The sequence below is a fragment of the Psittacula echo genome (genome assembly GCF_963264785.1).
Source record: "Psittacula echo genome assembly, chromosome: 10".
Lineage (NCBI taxonomy): Eukaryota > Metazoa > Chordata > Aves > Psittaciformes > Psittacidae > Psittacula > Psittacula echo.
The window spans coordinates 7538598-7564532 of NC_137741.1; the positions used below are offsets into that span (position 1 = coordinate 7538598).

A 25935-nucleotide genomic window follows, 5' to 3' on the forward strand; every position below is an offset into this window, starting at 1 on the left:
TGCTTGGTTGGTTCTTTTGTTAGGTTTTTTTTTTTGTTTTGGGTTGGTGTGTTTTTTTCCCCAGGGCTTTGAAAGTATTTTGTCCTGCTGCTCTCTACAGATGTAGAGTAGTAGACTAACTATAAAGTTAAATCCTGTTGCTGTTTGCTCATTGAGAGTGCAGGTGTACAAACAGGAAAAGAAAAAACAAAGGGGAAGTTAATATCATCTGATTGCCAAAACAATAAAATGCCAATTCAGTAGCTAAAATTATGTTCAAACTGGTAACAGGATACAGTGAACAATGAAGAATGTTTTTGACATTTTAAGAATGTTTGTAGCTAGATGTGTCCTTTTAGGGCTTGTTTTTCAATTATTCTTGACCAGTTGAAACTCTCGAGGGAGGTAGAAGTCTACCTCATTTAAATGACCCCACTTACTACTTCCACATTGTATCTCAATGAGATGTGTAGTCACTCGTTTTTCATTCTTGATATTTTTGAAGACTTGGAAATATACTCAAGGGCTAAAACTACTCAGGTTTTTAAGCTTGGGAGGGTTGGTTTTGTGGTGTGTTTGGCTTTTTGTTGGGTTGTTGGTTTTTTTCCCCCCTTTGTTTTAAGACAGGGCAAGTGAGGACATGTTTCAGAACTGGCAGGTGGGGAAGTGCTTTCTGTTCTGTACATTTGCTACTGTGGCTGTAATAAACCTAACTGTTTTCCCCTTCATTCCTGTTCCTGTCTTCCAGTCTGTAGTGTGACAGTGTGCAAAACCTCACTGAAGTGCCAAAGGTGTGCAGTCTTTCCCTCCTTTTCCCCCTTTCTCCCTCTGTTTTATTCTGCTGCTGTTTTAATAAGGAAGTACTGGGGAATATAGCTAAGGGGCTTATTCCTAATGGCTGACCATGGTATCTCTGTTGTTGAGCTCTCGTAAGAGCTTAAATAATTGATAGTGTGTGAGAAGGCTAGAATCCTCTGCTGGTTTTGCCAGGCAGTGTATCCAAACTACTTTGTGTCCTCTGTGATGGAAGTATGACTTGGCCCACAATAGGCTGAGTGACAGATCCTGCTTTCTCAAATAGGAAAGAGAACAAGGGGAGTAAATCTAAGAGGGAATGGTGGCATGATCTGTGTTGGTGACATGGTGGGAGCCTAATCTGATCTAGGCAAACTGCTTCCAATTTTAATGTGAAGTTCTGCTCCTTCAGTTCTACCTTAGTACTCTTTCCATCTGTTTATAAGCCTTCAGTATTACTAATGAAACTGATTCAGTCTACCATCATCTCTGGTTCTGACCTTGCATAGGAAACACATGCTTGTCATCATTCCCACTGATTAGCCGTGTGACTTTGAAATGCTTGGTTGGCCTGACACTGTGGTATTAATTCTTGGCTTCTGCAGTTGTCTTTCACAAGCTCTCCCTTCTACATCTTTTAACTTTCAGCAGTCCTCTGTCTTCAGCTGCAAATCCCAAATGACATGCTCCACTTTGTAACAGACTTCCAGTATGATTTTTGGGGTTTGTCCCTTAAATGTTATCTGTACAAATATGTAATGTGAGTTATGCCTTTACTGGGTAGTTCTAAACAGGTTTAACCTTGCCCTGACAATGGTTCTGAAATGGTGTGTGTAAACACTCAAACATTCTTGTGCTCCATTTTAAAGTGCAATTTTTTATGGTAGCACATACAAAAGTGAAGCTTGCAATGACACGCATTGTATAAAGGCAATGATGTTCTGTTTTATATTTTGCAATAAGACGATGGAGTTAAACATGGATGTACAAATGTTATCTCCATTTGTGAACCTGGTTATATGAAGAAGTCGTTGCTTAAATGCCTGTATATGAATCTTGACTTTTAACAGATTAAAAATTGATTTTAACCTTTATACTACTCTTTAAAATTACTGCTATGGGCTGTTGGAGAGTTTGAGTGCAATAAAATATATATACAATTTGTGCATTAACACTAAATTGGCAAAACAGCACTGAAGACAAATCTCTGATAGGAATCTATGGAATAGTTGGTGTTAGGTATTGCCTGTATGCCACAGACTGTGTGTGTTAAAAGATACAGGAAAGCTATTCTGTCATGCTAGCTCTGTGTGATTTAAAATGCAGAGTATCTTTTCAAAGCTGTTGTGAGCACTAACTAAAAGCAATATAACTACTTTAGAATTGGACTCCAGCATAAAAACCCTACTCTGACAAAATGTTCTATGGCACCTTTAATCACTACACATATTTGGATAATCTTTGACACTTGGTTTAAAGGTTTTGTCCCATTTATAGCCCTTTTGCTTTACCATTTTGGGCCATTACTGACACATCAATGACTAAATTACTAGTCTTGCTCTCTTTTGAAACTTGGCTTTGCCTGATGCTCTCCCATGCAAACACTATGTAAATCAACCCTTGCTAAACATGGAGAATTGACAGGAGCAGACTCCAAAGCAAGGTAGCTGCAGGCTGCCTCCTGTTCTTTCTCACTTTTTTCCAGTGGAAACAAAGTGATTCTGGTGGGCAGACATTGCACAAGGAGTATGCAGATGCACATGTGCATATCTAATGGTCTCATTCTAATCTACAGATTTTAGGGTGCTTTCATTAACTGGATGAGGCATGCTTAGCTGCACAGCATAGTTTTTAATATGGTTGTTCAAATTGATGTTTTGTAAGGGAAAGAAAAAGGCACAGACAGAGGGCTGGGGTGGTTTAAGATCACATGCCTGATGTATGATGTGTTTTTCCACTATTGCTTCACTTAGATGATGCATAGAACTGTGCATGTTCAAGGAACCTTGTAGAAACCAAACTTTCCTCAGTCACCGTGCTTCAAATAAACCCAGGCATGTAATGGCATCAGCAGGGGTTTTGAGAGTGGGAGTGCGAATCCCAAACCTGCCTCAGTATATGACTAATCTTGCAGCTTCAAATCACACCTCATTTGCTGAAATGTTTAAAGCATTCCATGCCTTGTGCCTTTATCCTGTCTTTCATCATAGGTTTTAAGTCAATATAACAGGATAGCATGCTGCCTTCAAGTGACCTGGATGGCGGGAATGGCCCACCCCTTATGAACACCCGTATTGCAAGCAGTAGCAGTGCAGGTGGTAGGGAGATGGCATGTCTGTGAAATGTGTACTCCTGTGTAACTTCAGTCGTGGTCTGCAGCTACTTCTAAATGCTACAGTGGTGTTAAGTGTTAAAACTTAACAGTTGCACTAGATTGAATTGAAATCGTAGACATCTGAAATGATAATGAGATTTTATGGTACTGAGTATGAAACATAAAGATGTAATAGGAACCTGTAAAGTGAGTTATTCATCTACTGTTTAAAAACTTAACTAGATGAGGCATTGTAGTGTACAAAGGCTTTTAGATGCATGTTTCAGATTTAAATGCAATACAACCTATAGGAGAGGCATTTTGTATTGCTTATTATAAACAACTTATGTATTTTACTGAAGAACAATTTCTACTAGTGTGTTCTTTCTTATTTTGAAAAACCTAAGAAAGAAGAGGCTTTTGTTATTTAACAGGTGTTTCTGATAGCTTTGGTTAACCGGATATATTAACAATAGAATGATTCTGAAATGCTAAAACCTGTATTTCCAATAGCAAAATAGCGAAGACTTGTAGCCTGTTCAGTTGCTGGCAGTCTTTGTTCCTTGCTTGTTTAAAGAGAAAGAAAAGAGAAAAAAGAGCCCCAAACCCCCCAAAACTCCCTAAAACCTGTTTGTAATGAGCCTGGTCTTGTTGGATTTGGTGTTACTTGACTTAGTTTTGTTGGTGTTCTTTTGTGTGTGTTTGTTAAAGGTTACCTTGGAGAGTATTTGAAGCTTCAGTTCCATAAGCAGTGAGACAAATATCCTTCATTTCAGTGTGGCAGCTTAGGTGGAATCTGTAACTTAAGGTTTCACCTGGTCTTCAAAAATCTGAAATGTGCAGGCGAGAAGGAAAATTTTAGATTTGTGAATTATGTCCTTATTTATTACACCCCCCCAAACAGATGCCGTGTATAAAAGTTGATAGGCTGCTTCAGAATACTTTTTCCTTAGTCCTGCAGAGACAAACATTCGTAATTGGCCTATACACTTTCTGCAGAAGCAAGGTGAGGATGGTTTTCTTTGCAACAAACCTTAACTAAGCCTAAGTAAAATTAGCAGAATAGAACAGGTTGGCAAGTTAATAACAGATACCTGAATATTTCACGGTTCTTTGTTCTTTTCTAATTGGGTGTTCATAATTGGAAGAGTTTTGGTTTTGAAAGCCTCAATGAGTTTCAGTATTTTAAGTGTTGAATAATTCATGCTAAACTTTGCTTATGCATTGTTTATGCCACCGAAGAACCTCAAGGAACTGATTAAGAAGACTTAACCGCATTCCTATATTCACAATTATTCTCTGGTTAGTAATAACATTTAGACACAATGATCTTGGCAAAATCTTAGCTATGTTTACATCAAGACTGGTAGTATGCCAAGCCTCAGCATTACAAGGTTTTTCCCGTTCCTGGATTATTCTTTTTTAATTCCATGGAAAAATGTTCCAACACACTTAAGTTTGCTTCCAGTGTGTGTTTTCCTATTTTGGAAGGGCGCTTTTCTTTATTTTTGGGTTTGTCTGGATGCTGAGTACAAGCAGTTGGACTACAAAATGCGCTGTATATTTATGATGCTGATAGTGAATTACAAGGTGTAACTGACTTTAAAATTTGGTCTTTTGCATAATTCTGCAAAATCAATGATAAAGTTATGGTGTTTGTGAAACAGCAGCAGTCTAAGCCTCCTGCAGTGCATTCAGAGCTGGCATTTCTGCAAAGCATAATTAACTACATGATCTTGAGGTCCTTTACAACCCTCACTATTCTATGATTCTATGTCATACAACATCTGTGACACTGAGTATCAGTTACTTGCAGCAAATGTGTGAAGAATGCTAGTTTGCAAGTGGACCCGCTTGTTAACACATCTGGTAAAAGCCCATAGTTATGAAGATAGCTAGATATCTAAATTAGTTTTCAGTTAGCTTTCTTGCTCAAGTAATAATTTGAATGCTAGATATTAACATTAAACATTCTAATATGTAAAAAACAAAACAAAACAAAAAAACAACCTTGGGGGAAAATTGCTGTTTCTGTGCTAAAAGGTGGTGAGGCACTGGCACAGGTTGCCCAGAGAAGCTGTGGCTGCCCCATCACTGGCAGTGTTCAAGGCCAGGTTGGATGGGGCTTTGGGCAGCTGGAGGTGGAAGGTGTGTGGCAGAGGGTTGGAATTGGATGAGTTTTAAGGTCCCTTTGAACCCAAACCAGTCTGGGATTCTGGGGTTAAATGACAACAAGTCAGTTGCTCTATACAACCGAAGTATTACATGGTGTGTTTTTAATGTGGTTTCTTAGAATCATAGAATAGTTAGGGTTGGAAAGGACCTTAAGATCATCAAGTTCCATACCCCCCCCCCCCCCCCCCCCCCGGGACACCTCACACTCCAAACCGTGTCACCTCAAAGCTGCCCTGGACTGAATAATCAAACCTGGTTTAGAAAATTAGTGCAGTGTCAAATGTTAACCTTCTAACGTGCATGTGAAATATAATCTTGTTATGAGAGTATCTGTTATGGGCACTTAATGGGACCTGCTTGCCCTGGTATAGTGTAAGTATTAGTTGAAGTAAAAATCAAATCTTAACAGAGAATGGCCAAACCTCTGCATGAAATGGTCTTGTCCGTTAAGGACTTTTATTATGCATTCACTAGGTTCCTATTTTTTGTATATTATCTCGGAGTAGCTTACTTCTGCTGTCACTGGGTTGTTCAGGGTTGGAGAAGAAAGATCTCTCTGCCCCCAATGTTTAGGTTTGGTCCTTTCATGCAAAACTGTAAACTTGACTAGGGAGGAATGGACTGGCAGGGGAATGTGCTTTCTGGCATGGTGGGGGACTCCTGTGAGCTCTAGAAAGAATGTACTCCTTAAGCTGAAGTGTAGCTGTGTAACCATCCTAAACTCTTATACTGGAAGTAGATAGTAAGCTCTTTGTAGGTCAGGCCAGAGATGAAGGTACAGCTGGGAAGCTAAAGCAGTATCTGTTTGAGTCTCTTCTTACACAGTGTGTGAGATTTGTTGGGTCTGATGTATACTGCTTTTCCCAAGGTTTTGCCTTCTGTTGCCCTTTGATAAATAGCCTTTGGAGAGTTGATGTGAACTTGCAGATTTGGTCCTTTGGAAATGTGTAACTTATTCCTGAGGTGGAGTGCTTAAAGGAATGCTTGTTTGTATTTGTATAATAGTTAAACAAGGAAGCATTTGTATCTGCATGCACTGAAATAAATACTAAGGGTGCGTTCTTCTAGAGTTAAAGGCTTAATCCATGTATTGAATAGTTGATCTACCCAATGTCTGAAGTCTAATCTCATTTCTTGCATGAACAGCAAAACATGAAAGCCAATAAAAAGGAGTTTGTGAGTTAAGCCACATATGTTTTACCACCCAGGTGTTGGCTCCAGTGTTAGGTGAGTGAACACCACCTCCTGATCCTTTCCCCTATTGCTGTGACTCAGTGCTGCTGAGGTAAACAGGAAGCTGCTGTAGTCCTAGAGCTTTTACTCTCTTTACTCAGCACTCTGTGAAATTAAAATAAACATAGAAAGCAATTTTTACATTGGAACCTCCGCATTTCGGAGCTCCTGCTGCCCACCCAAACAAGCTCCTCCTGTTGGTCAGCAGGGAGAGGAGGTGACAGGTCGCGTGTGAAACATGGATGTTTTGGAGGAGGGTGGACCTCTCCTGCTTCTCCCTGAGTGTGCAGTAACAGCTTTTCAGCTCTTCACGGTGTATCCCACCTCCCACTGCCAAGCTGTGCAGCATTGCAGGACTGTGGCTCCAAGGGCTCTCCCTGTTCAGGTTGTCCCCCCAGTAAAGTGACCTCTGTAGAAATCGAGTTACCAGAGCTCTCTATCTAAACACAGTCCAAGGACAGATTATGGAGGCCTTTAATCCAACATGAAAGGTGACTTCTTGAAGCCACCTGATTGGTAAAATCTCAAGTAAACTGAACAGTATACCTTTAAATTCTGCAAGCAGGACTTTCGCAAATGAACTCCTTATCACGGGGCACCACCCTGGTGCAACACAACAGTGATTGTCTTGTATTGCCCTGCTCATCCCAGTTGAAAAAACACTGCATATGGGAGGGCAGGTTCCATTTGTAACAGTTGGGAAGATCAAAGCAAATATCTCAATAAAACATTAATTTGAAACCAATGACAATTCCAGTTCCCATGTTAAGAAATAAGCATGACTGCATGTCTGTCTTTTGGGCATCTTGGCAGTTAAATGTTCTGACTCTGAGTAGAGTTTTGTGGTGTCAGCACAAAGGTGCCTTTTGGTACATACTGTTGAAAAACTAATTTTGGCCACAGTTATCTGCTGTGTTGCAGCTTTTGCTGTTTTATTATGCCTATTACAATAAAGAGTGTTTATCTTGAACTGCTACAGACGTGACTACATGACAATCTCAAAAAAGAAAAAGAAGTCTATATTCCTTCTGGTTTAAAAATAAGTTCAGAAAATGGCTGTATATATACCTAAAAGAAAAAAAAAAAAGAAAGAAAAAACCCAACTCAGCTGTTGTATTTCTAAATTCACATGTGATTCAGGGGGATAATTTAGCTAATGTGCTTGTTTTATAAATCAGTCTTTCTTTTTTTTTTTTTTTTTTTTTTTTGTGTGTGTGTGTGGAATTGCTACATAATTAGGATCATAAAGTCCCAGATTTGAAGAGACCTGAAGGATCATCTGGCCCAGCCTTCCTAGGCAAAGCATGATATAGACTAGATGCCCCAGCACCCTGTCCAACTGAATCTAGTGTTCAACCAGAATTTCCCCAGCACTGACTTGTGCTCATTACCCTGTATCTTTTCTATGTCACTCCTTGTAAAAAGGGAGTCTCCATCTTCCTTGTAGCCAGTCTCCCCTGAGCCTCCTTTTCTCAAGGCTGAACAAACCCAGTTTGTTTTGCTCAGCCTTTCCTCATATAACAGGCTTCCTAGTCCCTGGATCATCTTTGTGTTCCTTTCCTGGACCATTTCCAGCCAGCCCACATCTGTTTTGTATGGTGGGGACCAAAAAATGCAGTATTCCAGGTGGGGCCTGAGAAGTGCAAACTAGAGTGGGTTTTTGTAGCCACCCTTTAAACACTGGATCATGGTGATAAAGTCTCCCTCTAGCCTTCTTCCCTCCAGGGTGTTGGCATAAAAACATCGAGTTAGACATTCTTGGTTAAAAACAACAGTAATAAAGCAAAGTCCATGCCAACTTCTATAATTTGTCCAGCCTGTTATATTCTTGTTCACAATCCTTTAGCCATTGATGAAGTGAGGACAAATGCACCAGACAAAGTAATTTGTTGAGAAGAAAATAATGCAGTTTCATGTGCAGAATATAATGTTCCTTTTTGCTGCTGGAATGTGTTAGTGCATTACGTTGGAGTTAAATTGGTTTATATCTAGAGGTCTTAGGAATATGTGCTAAGCAAATGAAACAACAGCAAAAAGTAGGTTTGGGGTGGTAGATGAGTAAAAGTTAATGAAACTGGCATGGTGGGGCTTAGATGTTTTTGTTTTAAATGTCTAAGCCATCCAAAAATAATCCATTTATTGAGATTGTTTCAGTTTCTTTACATGTTTGGGAAAGATAGTTTTGGTCTTTCTAAAACTATCTAATATTTAAAAATGCATTGTCTGTGTATGAAAGCTGGCATACGGTATTAAAACTGTATTTTTAAAGGGCTTTTTATATTGGACTGGTCAGGCAGTGAAAATGGTGTTTGTAGATGAGAGTTCAGTACCCAAGAGCTTTACAAAAGGCATATTGTGTTAAAAAATTAGAATGCATAAAAATGATACAAACTATAACACTGAACTTATTACACTGCAGTTACAGTTCCTCCTTCTCTAGGAGGTACAGTGGGCACCGTTTTAAAAACAGGATAGATCTCCGTCTGGGGCTAAGTAGTAAAGGTCAGCATGGGGTTAAAAGGCTGTCATAAATAGTTGTTTGGTGACATTGGCATTGCGATTCATGCAGACCTCCTCCCCTCCATCAGTTATCTCTCAGTGTAGGCAGACTGTGAAAAGCAGGTGAGCTGGTGGGAGGGAAGGGGCTGGGCTCCCTCTGGCCACCCTGCCCGGACATGGGGCTGCTGTCCACACTGGCTTCCACCTTACAGGCTGCTTAGGTGTTGTTGCATGAACTGTTGTGCTGTTAGTGAACTGGGTCACAAAATGCTGCTTCATCTTCTAAAGGTATCAGACTACGGATTGAAAACAGATCACTGGATTTTAATAATTCTGATTTCATTAAGCTTGGTCAATTAAGTAGTATTTTAAATAGAAAAAATAGAGCATCTCGTATGTGTGTTACTGCAGAATAGGGGAAAAAAAAAAAAAAAGAAAGTACCGAACCTGAAAGCCTTAGAAAAATGGGGAGATGTAGTGTGCTAAAAAGTGTAGATATATATTATGATCTTAATGAAAAAGTTAAAGTCTTACTGGTAGATACATAGTTCTTAATCTATATATTTTCACTATTTAAGACATTTACTATCATTTTATTATGTAAGGTTTTCCTTTGGCAATGTTATTTCAATAAAACTGGTTGTTGAAAAGTAAATTTTTTTATCACAAGAGAAGAGCATTACAGTTTTCTACCCAATTCAGGGAAAGATTCAAAACTAATAGTTTGACATATCCTTTTTCTCACACTGATTACTGGTGGTATTGAGCATGTTTTTCCAAAGATAAGTCAGAGTTCATTGGGGTGTAACTAAAATATGAGATATTATAAGTATTTTCCTTTAGAATGTAGTATCTTCCTGTTTATAACTAAACCATTAAACTGATTACATAAACAATTGTTATTGGGAATGAGCTATTTTTAGTAGTTTGTAAGTGCTAGTGACTTCATTGGAACTTGATCCAGTAGATGCAGAGTGGATTTGTGGTGACTGATACTCTTTGACAGTGGAGTAATAACTAAATGAGGTTTTAATACAAGTGGTTTTATTCCCTAGAAATTCTCTCAGGTTGGTGTCTCAGCAGTATCACTCTTCAGAGGAAACCTTTGTTTTACCATTGAAACAAAAGGGTCAGTAGAAGGGGGAAAGGAAGAGCAACTTTCAACTGCTCTTCATGTGCAACCATACAAAGAAGGCAGTGACAGAGCAGAAAGGAATTCACCGGGGTGATTGTGGCCTCAGTATGGATTGCTGCTAAAGTTTGGATTCCAAAGGCTGGGGGACAGGGCAGGGAAGTGAGCGCTGACATCAGCTAGAACAGGACATGGCTGGGATGGCATTGCTGTAATATGCCACGGGTTTTCCTTTCTCTAAAAACTTAAGCTGGCACCAATATAGTATGTACCACACAGCATCGAAACGTCTTCTAGCAGTGTGTGTGTGAGACACTGGTCCATGCGCAGAGCTTCTGAGTCACACTGTTCTAAGGTTCCTATCTCTGGAAACCAGATGGTAAGCTCCCAGTTGACTTCAGCTTCTTATTTAGTTTCAGGATGATCAAGAAAAAAGAATTACAGTCTGATGCTGTAGGAGAGGCAGTGGCATCTTGTCTGAATTGACTGATTGAGTTTTCAAACTACACATTTCTATTAAAGACCATAATAATACCTTTTGTGAATGTGATGCACAGAGGAAGACTCAGAATAAATTTAACATATACAAATTGTATATATAAGCTCATTGACTAAATGTTGATATTGCAAGGCCTATCTTTAATCCGCCACTGTCATGGGAAATTTTGGCTTCTCATGCCATGAGGGACCAGTCAAACTTAGACCAGCTCTGGAGCCTGCTCAGAGGCTAATGTCTAAGGGCAAATCAACCATATTAAGTAAGTAGCTAACAGTATTGCATTTCCTTGAGAAGATTATTTCTTGGAACATCAGGCCACATCCATCCAAAAAGCTTTGGGGTAAGCAAGCATGAATTTACAGTTCATTAACTACTTTTTGGTATCTGCCCACTGTCTTTGTGAATTGTATCAAAAACTTATGCACGCTAGCATGATCTGCTCCCCCATCCATATTTTGTTGTGTTGAGTAGCTTTGCCTTATTCTTTAAAATAACCTTTAAAAGATAATAGTGAAAATTAATACTGATGCAGTACATGGTCCTCAGTCAAACACTGAGGTAACTTTTATTTTGGTAATATTCTATTATTTATCTTACAGGAATGCCGATGTCTTTCCTGACTCCTGAAAATGATAGTGACATGGTTTAGTGGTGGACTGGGCAGTCCTGGGTTGGACTTGTTGATCTTAAAGGTCTTTTCCAATAGAGTTGATGCTGTGAGCATGATGTGTATACCCTGTAGACATCTGACATTCCCATAACAAGCATGCATTTGCTGTTCACATAAGCAGGCTTCAGTTTCTGTCTCGTCCCCTCCTCCTGGCCCTGGCTGTGCTGGCGGCAGGGAGGTAGAGTCGTGGCTGCTCCCTGCTCCGGAGCCCAGGGCAGGTGGTGATGGTGGGGATGTCTCACTTAATACCTGCCTCACATTAAATTTAGATAATTCGCCCTTTGGCTGTCTGTTTGCTTCTGCTGTCTTCCTTTAATATCCTTTTTGAAATATGGGCAGATCATTGCAACCAATTATCTCTAGTTTTTCTAGCATCAGAGCTTTTCTCACAAGAGCTATTTAGGAGCACTTTTCTCTACTATGGCTTCTCAGTTTTGATTATCCCAGAGGTGGATCAAAATTGACCTTAAGTATTTCTGCTGAGAACAGCAAACTTCCACTTCATAGATTTATGTGAAAGATTCCTGTAAGTGGATTACAAAAGTTTGCTATTTTGATGGATTATGTCAGTGCCAAAAGCTGACATTGTATTTTGTTTTTTGTTTCTTTGCTTGTTGGTTTGGTTTTGGGGTTTTTTTTTTTTAGCTTCTTGTTAGATGGAAAAATGGTACAAGTTACTCATGTATGAGACTAGTGATATGTCTCCATTAGTACTCTACACCTACATATGTCAGGTGTAGAGTAAATGCTGTGCAGCTTTTTTGGTTTTGTATGGCTGTGTATCATTTGGTATTGTATTCATAAAACTAATCGGAGTAGATAGATACATGCCTTCAAAACTACAATGATTTCATGCAATAGTACTCTGTCATAGCTGAAATGGGGAAAAAAGGTTGTGCTTATAATTATTTGACACTCTTACTCCCTTGTGGAGGCTGAGAATCACTTCTGATGGAGGATTGATGTTTGACATTGAAAAAAGCTGTCAGATTCAGGATGGCAATTTTTCTCTTTGTGGGAGCTAAACATTATTATTTATGGCATGTAGGTTGCTGTAGTTCAGGCAGAGTTCTGACGGAGAGAAAGCTCTTTCTCAGGGGCAGAATACAGTCACTTCTGACCCCTTGTTTTTAATGCTTTATTTTTAGACCTACTACTTTAAAATTGTTTTTGTACTTGAATTTTTAATAGCTTGAAATACAAAAAATACTTGCTTTTTTTTCCAGTTAAAAGAAAACCCTGTTGTGACACAGTATGACTGAATCTTTTTATAGCCACATCAAATACATGTTCCTTAGGATAATACAGAAGTATACAAACATTTATAAAGGCAAAAGTAAGAAACTGGCAGTTGCTATTGTAACAAAAGGTGAAGGGCAGCAAAAAAAAGTTCTGTAAATAAATATCTCATTGATATTTGTTATTAATTCCAAACAAAACAATAATATGCTTTAACCATATCATACCAAAAGTAGTACAGAAAGTATAGAGAGCATTTAGTACATAGCAAGAATTTTACATCCCCTCTCTTGGTATTAATGTAGCAATTGTCTTAATCTGTTAACAAGTGGGTGTTAAGGGAGATTTACAAAGTGAGAGTGTTTTATGTTCTTTAAAGTCTTGATTGTTTTGATGCTGAAGGTAAGAAAGTTGTTGAAATGGAGGGGACAATGCTGCCTCGTCTGTAGCCAGGTGGGAACTGTTTATGGGCTCCTGAAGCAGTATGGCTCAGAAACAGTAGGCTTCTAGCTCTCAGGGTCATCTTGTGACTCATAAATATTATTATTAGTCAGTGCAAAGCAGATCTGATTCTGAGCCTAAAACAGCAACCAAATGAATAATAACAGCTGACAGCCATGCGGCATACGCCTTTAATTCCAGCTTCACCAGCTCAGCCTCCATTCCCTGTGCAATGTCAGGTGGTTGGAAGCTCAGGAAGAGCCTGAAGGAGGCCTGGCAGCCAGGTTGTTCAACTCTCCTCTTTCCACTTCTGTGGCTTTTAGCAGCCTGTTGATGTGTTTTGTGTTTTTTATATTTTCCCTAAGCTGCCAAGCTCATCTTTTCTCAGCTGCTTAGGCATTGTTAGTGCTGACACAAAGACTTTGATCTGCTTACTTACTGCATGGTTAGATCACATCTTTCACTGGGAAAACCAAAGAGAAGCCAAGTTGGTATTTGCTGACATCCGAGCCGCATGGCTGGGCCCAGGGATGGACCGCAAGTTCTGAGCCTGGATCTGCTTGCGCCACAGGAGAGCTCTGCTAGAGTTACGAGTCCTCAATGTGGTTAGTGCTGACATGGGGGTGTGGGGCATCTCCACTGGCCCTTGTTCTGCTGGCTCTGAAGTTCCTGGTTAGTCCCAGGAGACAGTCCTTGGAGCAGGTGGAGAGCGGGGGCAGGGGAAGTGTGTTGTGTGAACAGAAGACAATCAGAGCTGAGTGAGTTAGTCTGAGCCCTCCCTGCAAAGCAGGTTCAAGGTAAGGTAGACACCTTAACTTGTTCAGGTGTAAATTGTATCCAGACTGGAATGCTGCATTCATATGTGGATGGTAGGAAGCTCTAGCTAAAATAAAGGTTAAGTTCTCAAGCAATATGCAGTAAGAACAAATCATTATGTTTGCAATGTGGGCAATTGAAAAGCATTGTAATTTTAAAGTATATATCCTTGACTTTTAGGAAATATACAGACTGAAGAAATATGAAGAGTTGCTTTTGCAACTGCTATGATATGGAGGGGTTTTTTTAGATTATTTATGCATGACAGGAAGAGATTTTCTATAGGAAGAGTTTTGGTGGGGTTTTTTTTGTTTGTTTGGTTGGTTTTTATTTCAAAACTATATTACAGACAAGTTAACTGTTATCTGAGCATGGTTATAGCACCATTTGGAAGTGACTGAAGTTAATAAACTCAGGTTAGACTCTGTGGTCATCACTTACACTTGGAAGAGCAAGAACTTAGTCTATGGGATGAAGTCTAGTTGGAGGCCTGTATCTAGTGGAGTGCCTCAAGGGTCAGTATTGGGACCAGTATTATTTAATATATTCATCAATGATTTAGATGAGGGAATTGAGTGTACTGTCAGCAAGTTTGCTGATGACACCAAGCTGGGAGGAGTGGCTGACATGCCAGAAGGCTGTGCTGCCATCCAGCGAGACCTGGACAGGTTGGAGAGTTGGGCAGGGAGAAACTTGATGAAATATAACAAGGGAAAGTGTAGAGTCCTGCATCTGGGCAGGAACAACCCCAGGTTCCAGTATAGGTTGGGGAACGACCTGTTAGAGAGTAGTGTAGGGGAGAGGGACCTGGAGGTCCTAGTGGACGGCAGGATGACCATGAGCCAACACTGTGCCCTTGTGGCCAAGAAGGCCAATGGCATCCTGGGGTGTATTAGAAGGGGGGTGGTCAGTAGGTCGAGAGAGGTCCTCCTTCCCCTCTACTCTGCCCTGGTGAGACCGCATCTGGAATATTGTGTCCAGTTCTGGGCCCCTCAGTTCAAGAAGGACAGGGACCTGCTGGAGAGAGTCCAGCGCAGGGCAACTAAGATGATTGAGGGAGTGGAGCATCTCCCTTATGAGGAAAGGCTGAGGGAGCTGGGTCTCTATAGTTTGGAGAAGAGGAGACTGCGGGGGGACCTTATTAGTGTATATAAATATATAAAGGGGGAGTGTCATGAGGATGGAGCCAGGCTCTTCTCAGTGGCAAACAATGATAGGACAAGGGGTAATGGGTACAAACTGGAACACAAGAGGTTCCACTTAAACTTGAGAAGAAACTTCTTCTCAGTGAGGGTGACAGAACATTGGAACAGGCTGCGCAGGGGGGTTGTGGAGTCTCCTTCTCTGGAGACATTCAAGGCCCGCCTGGACACATTCCTGTGTAACCTTATCTAGGTGTTCCTGCTCCGGCAGGGGGATTGGACTAGGTGATCTTTTGAGGTCCCTTCCAATCTCTAGCATACTGTGATACTGTGAACTTGGGGACGTCCTGTGGAAAGAGCACTCCCTGTTTTGTTGCCCAGACCAAGGAGGTGCTAGCCACTGCTTCTGGCCATCCTGCTGGTCTTGGGTTCTCATGGAGAGTGAGAGTAAAACTTAACCACAGATTAATTTAGCACTACTAAAGTTTGGGCTTATTTCTAGATGCTGTGGAGAAGTCTCACAACAATTTGGTGGTGATTTGCTGCTGCTTTGTATATTTGCATGTAAAGCCATGTTGTAAGGAAAGTAAAGTAGTTCCAAACTTCTCATGGAAACTGCCAATTAAAATGTGGTAAAATACTAATGTGAACAACTTAGTGCCACCACTGTCAGCTGTCTTCCATGCTGTTGCTTTTTGGATATTTGGGTTGCTGCCTTTTTATTACATCTCTCTTCATTCCTTTCCATTTGACTGTATGTGATACTGTAGCACACAGATTTGATTACATCTGCACATTAAAGCAGTGACTAAGTGCTGGGGAGAGCTGCTTCCAGGGCAAGCTGAGCTGCCCCCTCTTGTTTGCTTGCTGGCTTGTTGCTTTTGGGAAGGAACCCTTTGGCCTGGTAGCATGTGTGGCTTAATCATTGTCAACAGCAGTCCCAGACTTTTGTAAAGCCTGCTGTTTTGCAAGCTGTGTGCACATTTTCCATATATCCCATGGCTTTGTGAGCTTTGTGTCTCATTTCTTACACATTTTCTGTAGCTTACTCTATTATCTGATACTAAACCACATTCTGTATAGCTTTGTAAAGAATGCAGTTCTCTGTATTTATTTTGATACCATACCTTTTTGTCCACTCTGCCAGTTCCTTTTTCCAAAATGCAGTTCCATAAATAGCTGATGAGAACGCTGAAGGAAATGATGCTTCTCTGTTGGACTTCTCTTTTCTCCAATAACCTGACCTTCCAACTGATCTTTTCAGTCATATGTTTCATAACAATTTCCAGAAATTAATTGGTTCCTTCATTTTCTCAGTGCCTTCAGCTCACTGCTTCCATTGTACAAATGTAAAATTGACAAGGTTCATGCAAACTCAGCTAGTTTGATTGCTATTTTCCTGTAGCGCATGTAAGAAAATTGCTGAGATTGTGTCTTTTCAGATGTATTTACCTCTTCTATATTAAATTTAAAGGCATTTTTTTAATTCAAGTTTGCAACTGTTCTTGTGTTAGCAGTGACAGAGCTGCATCAGCTGTAGCAGTGGCTGGCGACTTTATAGGAAACATATATAAAGGCTACAGTTCTGCCTGCAGTAGTAAGATGGGTCTGGTTTTAGTGCAAGCTACTTTAACTTGAGCTAAAAATCCAGTTGGTCCTTGGTTTTTCTGTCAGTTGAGATGAGGCTAACCCATAGGCCTGACTACATTTGCTAATGTATGTTATGCATTAAATCTGTGTCTTCATTAGCTTTTGTTGGGTTTTCACCCTGTTAGATGCAGTGAAGTTTGTGGGAAAATGTAGTCTGAAACTAGTTTAATGAGAACTTCCAGCCAGCCCAGCTTAAAGTAAGAACCATGTGCTCCCCTGCCTCCATTTGTTGATCCTACTTCTGTGCCTGATCTTGGTACAAGTGCTTGACTGTTTACATGAGGGAACAATATGGCAGATGAGCTTTTGTGTTGGTACAGTTGCATAGGTCATTTACTAGTGCAAAAGTGTGCACATACTAAAGTCGCACCTAAGTTGATATTGTCCCATTTTGAAATACTGGAGTGAAGCCAAAGTGTTCAGAGTACCTACATTTTCCTATTTTATCTTAAAATAATGCATTATGTTATTCTGCTAGCTTCTTTACACTAATAATTTGTGTGTATTCTGACAAATATTACTTGATCCCATACCATACATGAGAGCAGTGTGGCTAGATCACATTGTTTGAAATTGTGATATTAAAAAATGAGGGGAATACACAGAATTGCCATTTTGTTGGCCACATCTATCTTGACAGTGCACACAGCTTCTCAGTGTAAAATGTGTTAATTCCAGCATCACTAATTTCAGCATTGCATAAAAAAAAAAAAAAGGCATAAAAAGGCAAGAGGGCAGAACTCCATCAGCATCATCTGCTAGGCTGTAGCAAATAGATTTGGGTTTGGAGAGCAGGTTTATAGCTGAGTTAATAGCGTTGATCTAGACTGGATTAAAATTTGTTTGTGGGTGTATCTACAGAACGTAACTACTGTTCAGATCAGCTGGAAGAAAAACAGATTCTGATTCCAAGCGGTACAGCTTGAAATGTCACGTTTCCAGTAGTGTCTTGAAATAGTAGTCTCTTAAGTGCAGAGAGCCAATATCTGTTTAGATGTCAATTAAGCATGGTGACTAACGGGCCAAAAGGGACTGTTAAGACTTGTAGCCGACAAGCTGCGTAACATCATCTGCAAAACATCACTGTATACTTAACCGCATCAGGCTCACGGCTTCCGCTTGTCTTACAGCATATGTGCAGGTTTGACTTCAAAGACTGTAAAGGGTAGTGAATCAATTCTGGTGGTGGTAATTGTCCTCACTACTAATAGTTGCACTGTAGGAGTGTGTTTTTTGCATCGTCAGCTTCCAATAGTTGGAAAAATGTTTTTTTTTCTGCTAGATTTAGCAGTGTCTGCCATCTAAAATCCCTTCTGTGTGTAGACATTCACAAAACCATGGTATGACCTTCAGATTTTTGAGAGCAGTGTAATTATTCAGTAGTTTGGAGGTAAGTCATTTGACATCCTTTATGTATGCTTTTATGTAATTCCTGGATCAAGAACTGGAAATCAGTGAAAGAAAAACATTTTGGAAATTGAAATCTGAATAGATGGTTTTCAGTTATTACATAATAACATTTTTGATTCTTACTGTGCTTTCTTGTAGGGCAGCAAAGGGCACTACCGGTATCACTGGCAGAGCCACAATGTCAAGCATAGTGGAGTGGATGATATGGTCCTTCTTTCCAAAATCACAGAGGATTCCATAGTGGAGAACCTAAAGAAGCGATACATGGATGATTATATTTTTGTATCCTTTACAGTGTTGCTTTTAGAGGGGCCCTGTCAACTTGCTGAGCCAATGTGAAACTAATTAAATGCATGTATTCTGTGTAAACTGATTACTCAAAGATGCTGAGTGTTTAATGTGACAGTTCACCTGAGATTACACAAAATGCTTTTATAAACTGAGCTAATTTTGAGGGTTGAAATTAAGATTTCAAAAGTTATTTTAAGGTATTCTTTTTGTTACTTGGAATAGTTCTTGTTGTCATTGAAGATATGTCTGTAGCTCTGTACATTTATATATCCATATGACCCCTGAAGCCATTGCAGTAATACTACTTCTAAGAGCAAGAATTAGTAGGTTTAAGGTGTATATATGTGTCTTGATACCATATTGTCTTTTATACCTCTTAAATTCTAATGCTTTCAAAGTAGCATTTCTTCTCTGACATAATCCCATTTACAACTTATTCTGGAATTGTTAATACTGTGAATCATGAGCTGATGGAAACAGCTGACCCTCTGAACATCTGTAAATCCTATAGTGTTCATGCTCAATTTTTTTTTCTATGATTAATGCAAGAAGATGATTTAAATACCTGAACACAACCCAATCTGAGCACAGAACCCAACAAGGAAAATGTATTTCAGCACCAAAGGGTTGCTTTTTTAAATTTTACTTTAAATTTCTTGTGAGAGCAATTCCTTGAGATAAGAATAATCACTGTCATTTTAGCTTTCACAGTGTAACATGACCTGTGATAATAAGTCTGGTAAACACTAGCCAATATGATTATATACTGGAAAATACATAATCTTCTGCTGTAGCCAGGTTTTCATACTTGCTAGTATGGAATAACAGGGAATAGGTTCCTTGAAGAGTTTCAACTTTTTTTAGGAGAAAGGGAAGGAAATATAACATCTCCTGGCTTTTTCCATACCTTCAGATGGTTAAGAGCTAAGTAGCAGCTTGGGTTATTGAGGACTGATAGAGGAAAATAATTTTGCAGTTGTGCTAACATTTCCATCCCAAACTGCAGAGGTTTTTAATATGTGTGTGCACATGGGTTTGAATTCTTTGTTCAATAAATTAACACACCATTATTACATTGGCATTGCAGAAACGTGATAAAGTTGTGCAGTATTTGTCAAACTATAGTATTGAGGCAAACTGTGGTGCTCTTCCTGCTAGTAACACGAGTGCTTTGTCCTGGTGGAACTCTGCATCTTCCATGCAGTAAATTCACAAAGTCTTTGGCGCTCTGTGCCGAAGAAGTGGTTTTATGCTTTTTTTTTTCTGAACAAGTGACATTAAACGTGGAGATGGTCTTTGTACTGAAGCAGGAATAAGAATGTTTTCCAAGCGGCTTGTGGTCACATGAATGATCAGAGTCTTCTTGTAAAGCATTATAATTCTTTTGTGTAGGGGAAAAAAGACTCCTTTTGCAGTTCTGCAAAGGCTTTTCATTCTAGAATGGAGATAATCTCTTGAATCTTTCAATTGTTTTGTGTCCACCCATGAATGAACGTTTCTCTGTGCTATGTTGCATAGAGATTACAGAATCCTCCCAGAAAATGCTGGTATTGTTTACCAACAGAAAACTGTCACTTTGGATGTTTATACTGACTGAATACGTGATTTATTATATTTGAGACCCAGATGATGTCACTTTAAGTGGAAAAAAGAAGTATGAAGAAAGCATTGCAAATTAAAGAGTACAGAAATTATGCTCACTGAGTTATACTTCTTCTCTAATGTTACCATTTTGTGCTGTGGCACTGGAACAATAGATTTTTACATAGGATAATTCAGCAGTATAAATTTGATAATTTTCCCACTTTTGTCTGGAAAGCTTAGTAAGCTTTGCCTGGGAACAATTCCAGATTGTTAAATGAAACCTGTGGTACAACTTTTTGGCCTCATTGACATGGCTACACCGCTAACTCCAGCTCAGTGAACCAGTCCTGCCTGTAAAGTAGTATCAGTTGCTTCATATATGTATACTGCAACTGTGATTCTAAAGCTTCTGAAGTATGTTGTAAATGTTAGGTACATGTGGAGCTGAATCCAGAATGGTGAAATACTGGCATTCAGAATGTTTAAAAAAGCTTTTTGGGGCTAATAATAGCTTGAAACTGAGGGGCTTCTTACAGGGCAGCCTGCAGGATAAGACTCTAAGGTACTGTTAATAGTTACGCTCATAAAATAACAACACATACTGAATTACCTAATTCCCTTAGCTCCCCTACTAGTACACACAGCTGAATAATTTAGCTCAGTACTGGCTGTTTCCATCCAGCTGTGCGTGCTCAGCACTATCTCGATGAGATCAGAGTGTGTCACTATACTATATTCTGCAAAGGTCAAAACAATATTTTCCAATACTGACAATATGACCTCCTAAGTTACAAAGGAGTAAAACAGTTTAAATATGCCATTTCCTTTCTGTATTTTTATTTGAGGTGTGTCATATTTGGACCTCTAGTACATATGGCTATACTTAGCTTGTCCTAAAATAAATATTTTGATAATAGGAAAGCATCCCATTGAATGAAATGTTTATATTCTTGTAAGCCTGCTAATTTCGTTTTTATTAACAGTTGTAAGTGGTGGAGTTTTTACTGTTGTTTGAAGCTGTACTGTATTGTGTAATAGATGGAAAAGTTACTTGGCAGTCACTAGTGGTAAGATAATACTTTATGAAGCTGTAGTTATCTTAACTTCTTTCAAATACAGACATATATTGGCTCTGTATTAATCTCTGTGAATCCTTTCAAGCAAATGCCATATTTTGGAGAAAAGGAAATTGAGATGTACCAAGGAGCAGTAAGTAAACCAGTCTAAAATGTGCTGCAGTATTCAGGGGCATGTAAATATTAGTCAATATGGTTAAACTCTTGGAAGCATTTGTTTCTGGGCTTTGTAGTATCATTGTACTAGCCTGTAAGAACTTGGCTGATATCCATTTACCACCATATATTGAGTCTTCAGATTGAATTCCCTGGAATATAGGATTAGTATTTCAAGAAAGTACTTGTACTGATTAACCAGGGTCAGGTTTCTCTCATTGATGTGGGTTAGGCACTCCTCCTTGCAAAAGCTGTTGTTAAACTTGAAAGTGTGGTGCCCAATACAAAATGACCCGAGAACTCGCAAACTGGACAAAAACAATAATAAAAAAAAAGAGTTGCCAAAATGGAATGCAACTTTTGAAAACAGAGCTTGAAGAATGATTCAGCACAAGGACATGAGGGGCTTTACGTTCTCTTTCCTGCTTTGCTCAAGTTGGCCATGTCCAGAGATTCGGGAAACCATTTGTTTTGAATGGATTCAGTGGATGAAAATGAGACATACACTACCAGGCTCTGTGTAGCAGTTTAGGTAGTTTATTGTTAGCATGTGACCACATGGAATGGGCTAAAATTATGTGAGTAATATATTTCAAGCACAAACCATTTTTAGAACAGGGTGTTTATGATAGTTCAGAAGAAAATTATGGATGACAGAAAGATCAGTAACAAAACCCAGAGACCTGGGTTTGTTTTTATTAAACGAACAAAAAAAAAAAAATCCTGGGGAAAATTCAGCATAAAGTGGGATTCAGAGTTGTTTTTCCAGGAAAATAACTCTTCCAATTTAAATTCAGAATTACATTGCTCTGTCTGTGTTGTTTAATGCTGTGTTGAAAAATGGTTCTCTGTTTCCTCTCCTAGGCACAATATGAGAACCCACCACATATTTATGCTCTTGCAGACAGCATGTACAGGAACATGATTATTGACAGAGAAAATCAGTGTGTCATAATTAGGTAAGGAAAAGATCTGTAAATAATATTTTATCATCTTCTTTTGGTGTTTTAACTTCAAAAAGCATAAAAGTTTATTTCTTTTATTGTATCAGTGAAAATGTTCTGTGTCCATCACCACTGAGCATTTTGGGGTTTTCTAGGGTAGCTAAGTACTTTCTGACCCTTCCTGTTGTTTTCCAGTGAAATCATGGTGATAGCTTAACCACAGGAAATGTTTGTTACACAGCCAGCTTCATGCCCAGTACCAAAACTACAACAGCTTGGATGACTGACTACATAACAGAGTTAGATTAACAACTATAGGAATCACAGATACTGTTAAATCAAACATTCTCACAGTGACTCCATTTTTATTGTATTCTGGTTTTAGTACTGTTTTTTCCCCTGTTAAAAATTAATGTATTTTTTTCCATTTGGAATTTTGCTTGCATTCAGTCAGAGACAAAAGGAGGAGAGAGACACTGGAAAATTAATTTTGTCTTCACTATTAATCTCTTTAAATTTATAAATTAATATATATGTGGGAACTGCTGATTTTACATGGAGGAAGGTCAATCAGGTGTTAACAGTTTTCTACTCTGAATTGTACTCCTATAAAGGCCTCCCTGTTCTTGGGCCCCTAGCTACAGCATGGAGGCGTACACAACAAAATGCCCAAAGCTCATATTCCTGTCTCTCATATGTCTGATTTGTTCCCTGAGCTCAGTCTTCCTTTTTGCAAAATAGATGCTTCTTGCCGTGCTGAAGTTTCTAGAGCCATTTAGTCCAATTCAGGCCTCTTGGGAATGGGTAAAATTGAGATTTATTTTGCTTTTTGAACAAAGTAGCATCCCAGAGCCTGGGATGTTTGACATGAAGCTAAATTTATAGTAAAAACCTTTAAACTGTAGTGAACTGTGATTAAAACCCCCATATTTTTTTATCCATTGCTAATGCCCAGAGGTTCAGTGAATGCAGAGGGTCACATTTTCAGAGAGCGAAGATGCAGATCTGAGAATCAGACTTACAGGTTTAAATTCATGTGAGAGTTCTTGTGCTTGAATGATGGATGACATGCTTTGGAGTGTCTGCATTTTGTATGTGCGGAGCGAATTCCCTCTCAGTGTGTGCACAGCCTATTCAAAATCTGCTGGAGTTACTTGAAATCTACTGCAAAACTGAAACAACAAAAACCGTGTTTGCCAGGGAACTTCAGAGTTCCTTTTTCTTTCTACACATCTATTTTTCCTAAGATGATTTTTATTGCAGGCAGTCTAAATAAACTGTAGACTTACAAGCAGTTTTCATGATGGTATTTTGATTTTTTTGGAACACTTAGAAATTGTTTTAATGAAATCAAGTAACTCAGCCACTCACAAAACTGATTCTGGTTGATATTTTAATCCTTTTGACCATATTTCACTTATACTGTTTAGACACATCCTGTATTTTCTGACTTTAATGTTATCACTATTTCTAACAACTAGAGCTGGCTTAGAAATTAAGTCTTTTGAAGTCTGGAATTTGCTTGCTCATATTTTATTTCATAGACCAGAAGGCACTGAAATTACTGCCAGACTAGAAGCTCACAAGATGCTGCAGCTCTTGAATGAAATGAATGTTCTAGCTAGATTCATGTGTACCACCACACCATCAATTTCACTTAACAGCTGCCAAGGACTTTACCATTTCTGCCCCTAGACTGGGGCAAATGGAGATACAGTTCTGTCTTGACTGTCTTCAGTCCCGCAGGAGTCTGCTGAACCTAAGCAGTTCCAAATGAACCTTTGTGTTTCAGTGAACCATAGTTTTTGCCATGAAAATGTGTCCTGTGGAAAATGAGTGATGATGAAGACAATATGGTTATTATGAGGTGCCTGTTTGCTTCTCTATGTTACAACTAGTCTGAATTTGGAGTGACTTCACTGAAAATCCCTGGTAGGATGGAAGGAACAGAGCAAGCTAGTACAGAAACAGACCCAGGTTTTCCCTTCCCTCTGCCTCCCAAGATGCTAGTTTTTCCCCCTAAAGAAAGGTGAGTTTCTCTGTAAAGAGAAAAGGTGTAGATTGGACTCAGTCACAGTCAGATCAAAAAGGCTACGTCTGGCTTGTGGTGCATATGGAGTTGCAGGAATGGAGACATAAGGTTGATGGGAAAGGGACTGGCGCTCACCTGTGTCTGCCTACAGCATATGGCTGTGACAGCTGTCTCTTGACCTGGGGAGATACATGCATTCCTAGAGACTAGATGTAGATTTCCTGGTAGGTGAAGGAGGGTCTCTGCAGTGTCCTGCTGTAGTCAGGACCCTGTGTTGTGCATGAGGATTGCACACTGTTTTGCCAGGATGTCTAATTCCAGAATTCCACATAACGCATTTAGACACCAATAGAAAAAGCTCAGCATCTTCAAAAAGTCAGCGATAAGCTAGGAAAGCAGATCCGAAAGAAAATGCAGTTCTCTGAAAGGCTGAATAGACAGCAAACAGAAATCATCTTTTAATGTGAGAATACTAGTTTTGAAACTGTTACCAAACAACCTTTCCAGGGCCAGGGAAGCCTGTTCCATCAGTGGAGTAATTGCAGCATACATGCATATGCATTAAGAAAATTACATGTAGGCATGTCTGATTATAGCTGAGGATCCAGGAGCTATTTTGAATGCCTGTGAACAGTGTAAAGAATGAGGTTATTCATGGGCTGGACTCTGGCTGGGCTGGATGCAGGTGCTGAGCGTGTGCTTAGGTGGGAGGAGGGAGCAGTACTCACAGTCTCTACCCTTGTTTTGTATGCATGGGGCGGAATTACAAAGGGAGTTTACTCTTGAGTAAGGCACTTATGCTGGAGTTAGATTTCTCATGCAGTTTCTGTATTACTTAGGCATGATATTTTATTTAAGTCTGTATTGAACCAAGCTCATAAATGTCTGCTACAGCAGACTGTTGTCATTTCAAGGAGGAAGAAATCCAAGCACTTCCAAACTATCAACAAGGAGTTGTCCAATCAAGATTTAATTACAAAGGATTGTCTGTTGTGGCTTTTAATCCTTTCTGGACTATCACTGTCCTTTAATTAAGAGAGTGGAGGTTATGATTAGTATTTTCTATTATGTAGCAATAAGTGTGTTTCTTCAGATGTTCTTGAGGTTTTACCTTTCTATAAAGTTAAGGACTTTATTTTCACTTTCATTCTGTGATTCTCTGCCAGGAGATGTTGCAGTTGCTTTAAAGCATTTCTTCAGCCCTTCTTGTTTGTAACTTTAGTTTACATTTGACATCCCTGTGGCAATGTTTGGTTACAGTAAAGCTATGTATTATGACTGCATACCTGAAAAGACAATGCAACTTAAGTACTACAAATCTATGTTCATGGAAGGATCATTTACCACCTCAACTGTTTTTAGTGAACAACTCATATATGTCTTAAATCTATTAAGTTCAAAATTTAATGTGAGACTTCTAGCCAGCTCGTGTATCTACACTTTCCAGAGGATTCAAATGACTGATCAGTCTAAAACATCTGCACAGAATCTTTACTGGAAATGTGGTAGAATTTCCATGAGAAAGGGGTAGAAACATAAGTCTTAACGCAGTACCAACAGTTAGGTAAAAGCTCCAGTTCAGAAGGGAAAAATATTCCACTGAAGTTGTGCTCATGGGGTTTCTCTGAACATAATTAGAAAAAGTAAATTTTCTATGTAAACAAACTAAAAAGCTTATCCAAACACATCAGAGTATTCTACATATGCAGTGTTCTGACAGGAGCAGGAGTTCTTTATAACTATTTGTTATTAACAGTTCTGCATTGTTCTGATGATATAGATAAGTATTACTTGCGTTGTTCTACAGCCAGGGATACTATATTAGTTGTCACTCAGAAAATTAATTTTAGAGGGAAGG

The 25935-nt window shown here is 39.2% G+C and overlaps 1 protein-coding gene across 1 annotated transcript in view; it reads left to right on the forward strand.

Moving 5' to 3' along the window:
• MYO1E (myosin IE) overlaps window positions 1-25935 on the forward strand; it is a gene marked incomplete at its 5' end in the record, with an annotated part of 82750 nt that overhangs the window by 13119 nt on the left and 43696 nt on the right. The window contains 3 exons of the mRNA XM_080626434.1: window positions 18133-18276; window positions 20989-21078; window positions 21966-22060. Of these exons, the coding sequence (XP_080482560.1) occupies window positions 18133-18276; window positions 20989-21078; window positions 21966-22060 (329 nt within the window). The remainder of the gene's footprint in view (window positions 1-18132; window positions 18277-20988; window positions 21079-21965; window positions 22061-25935) is intronic.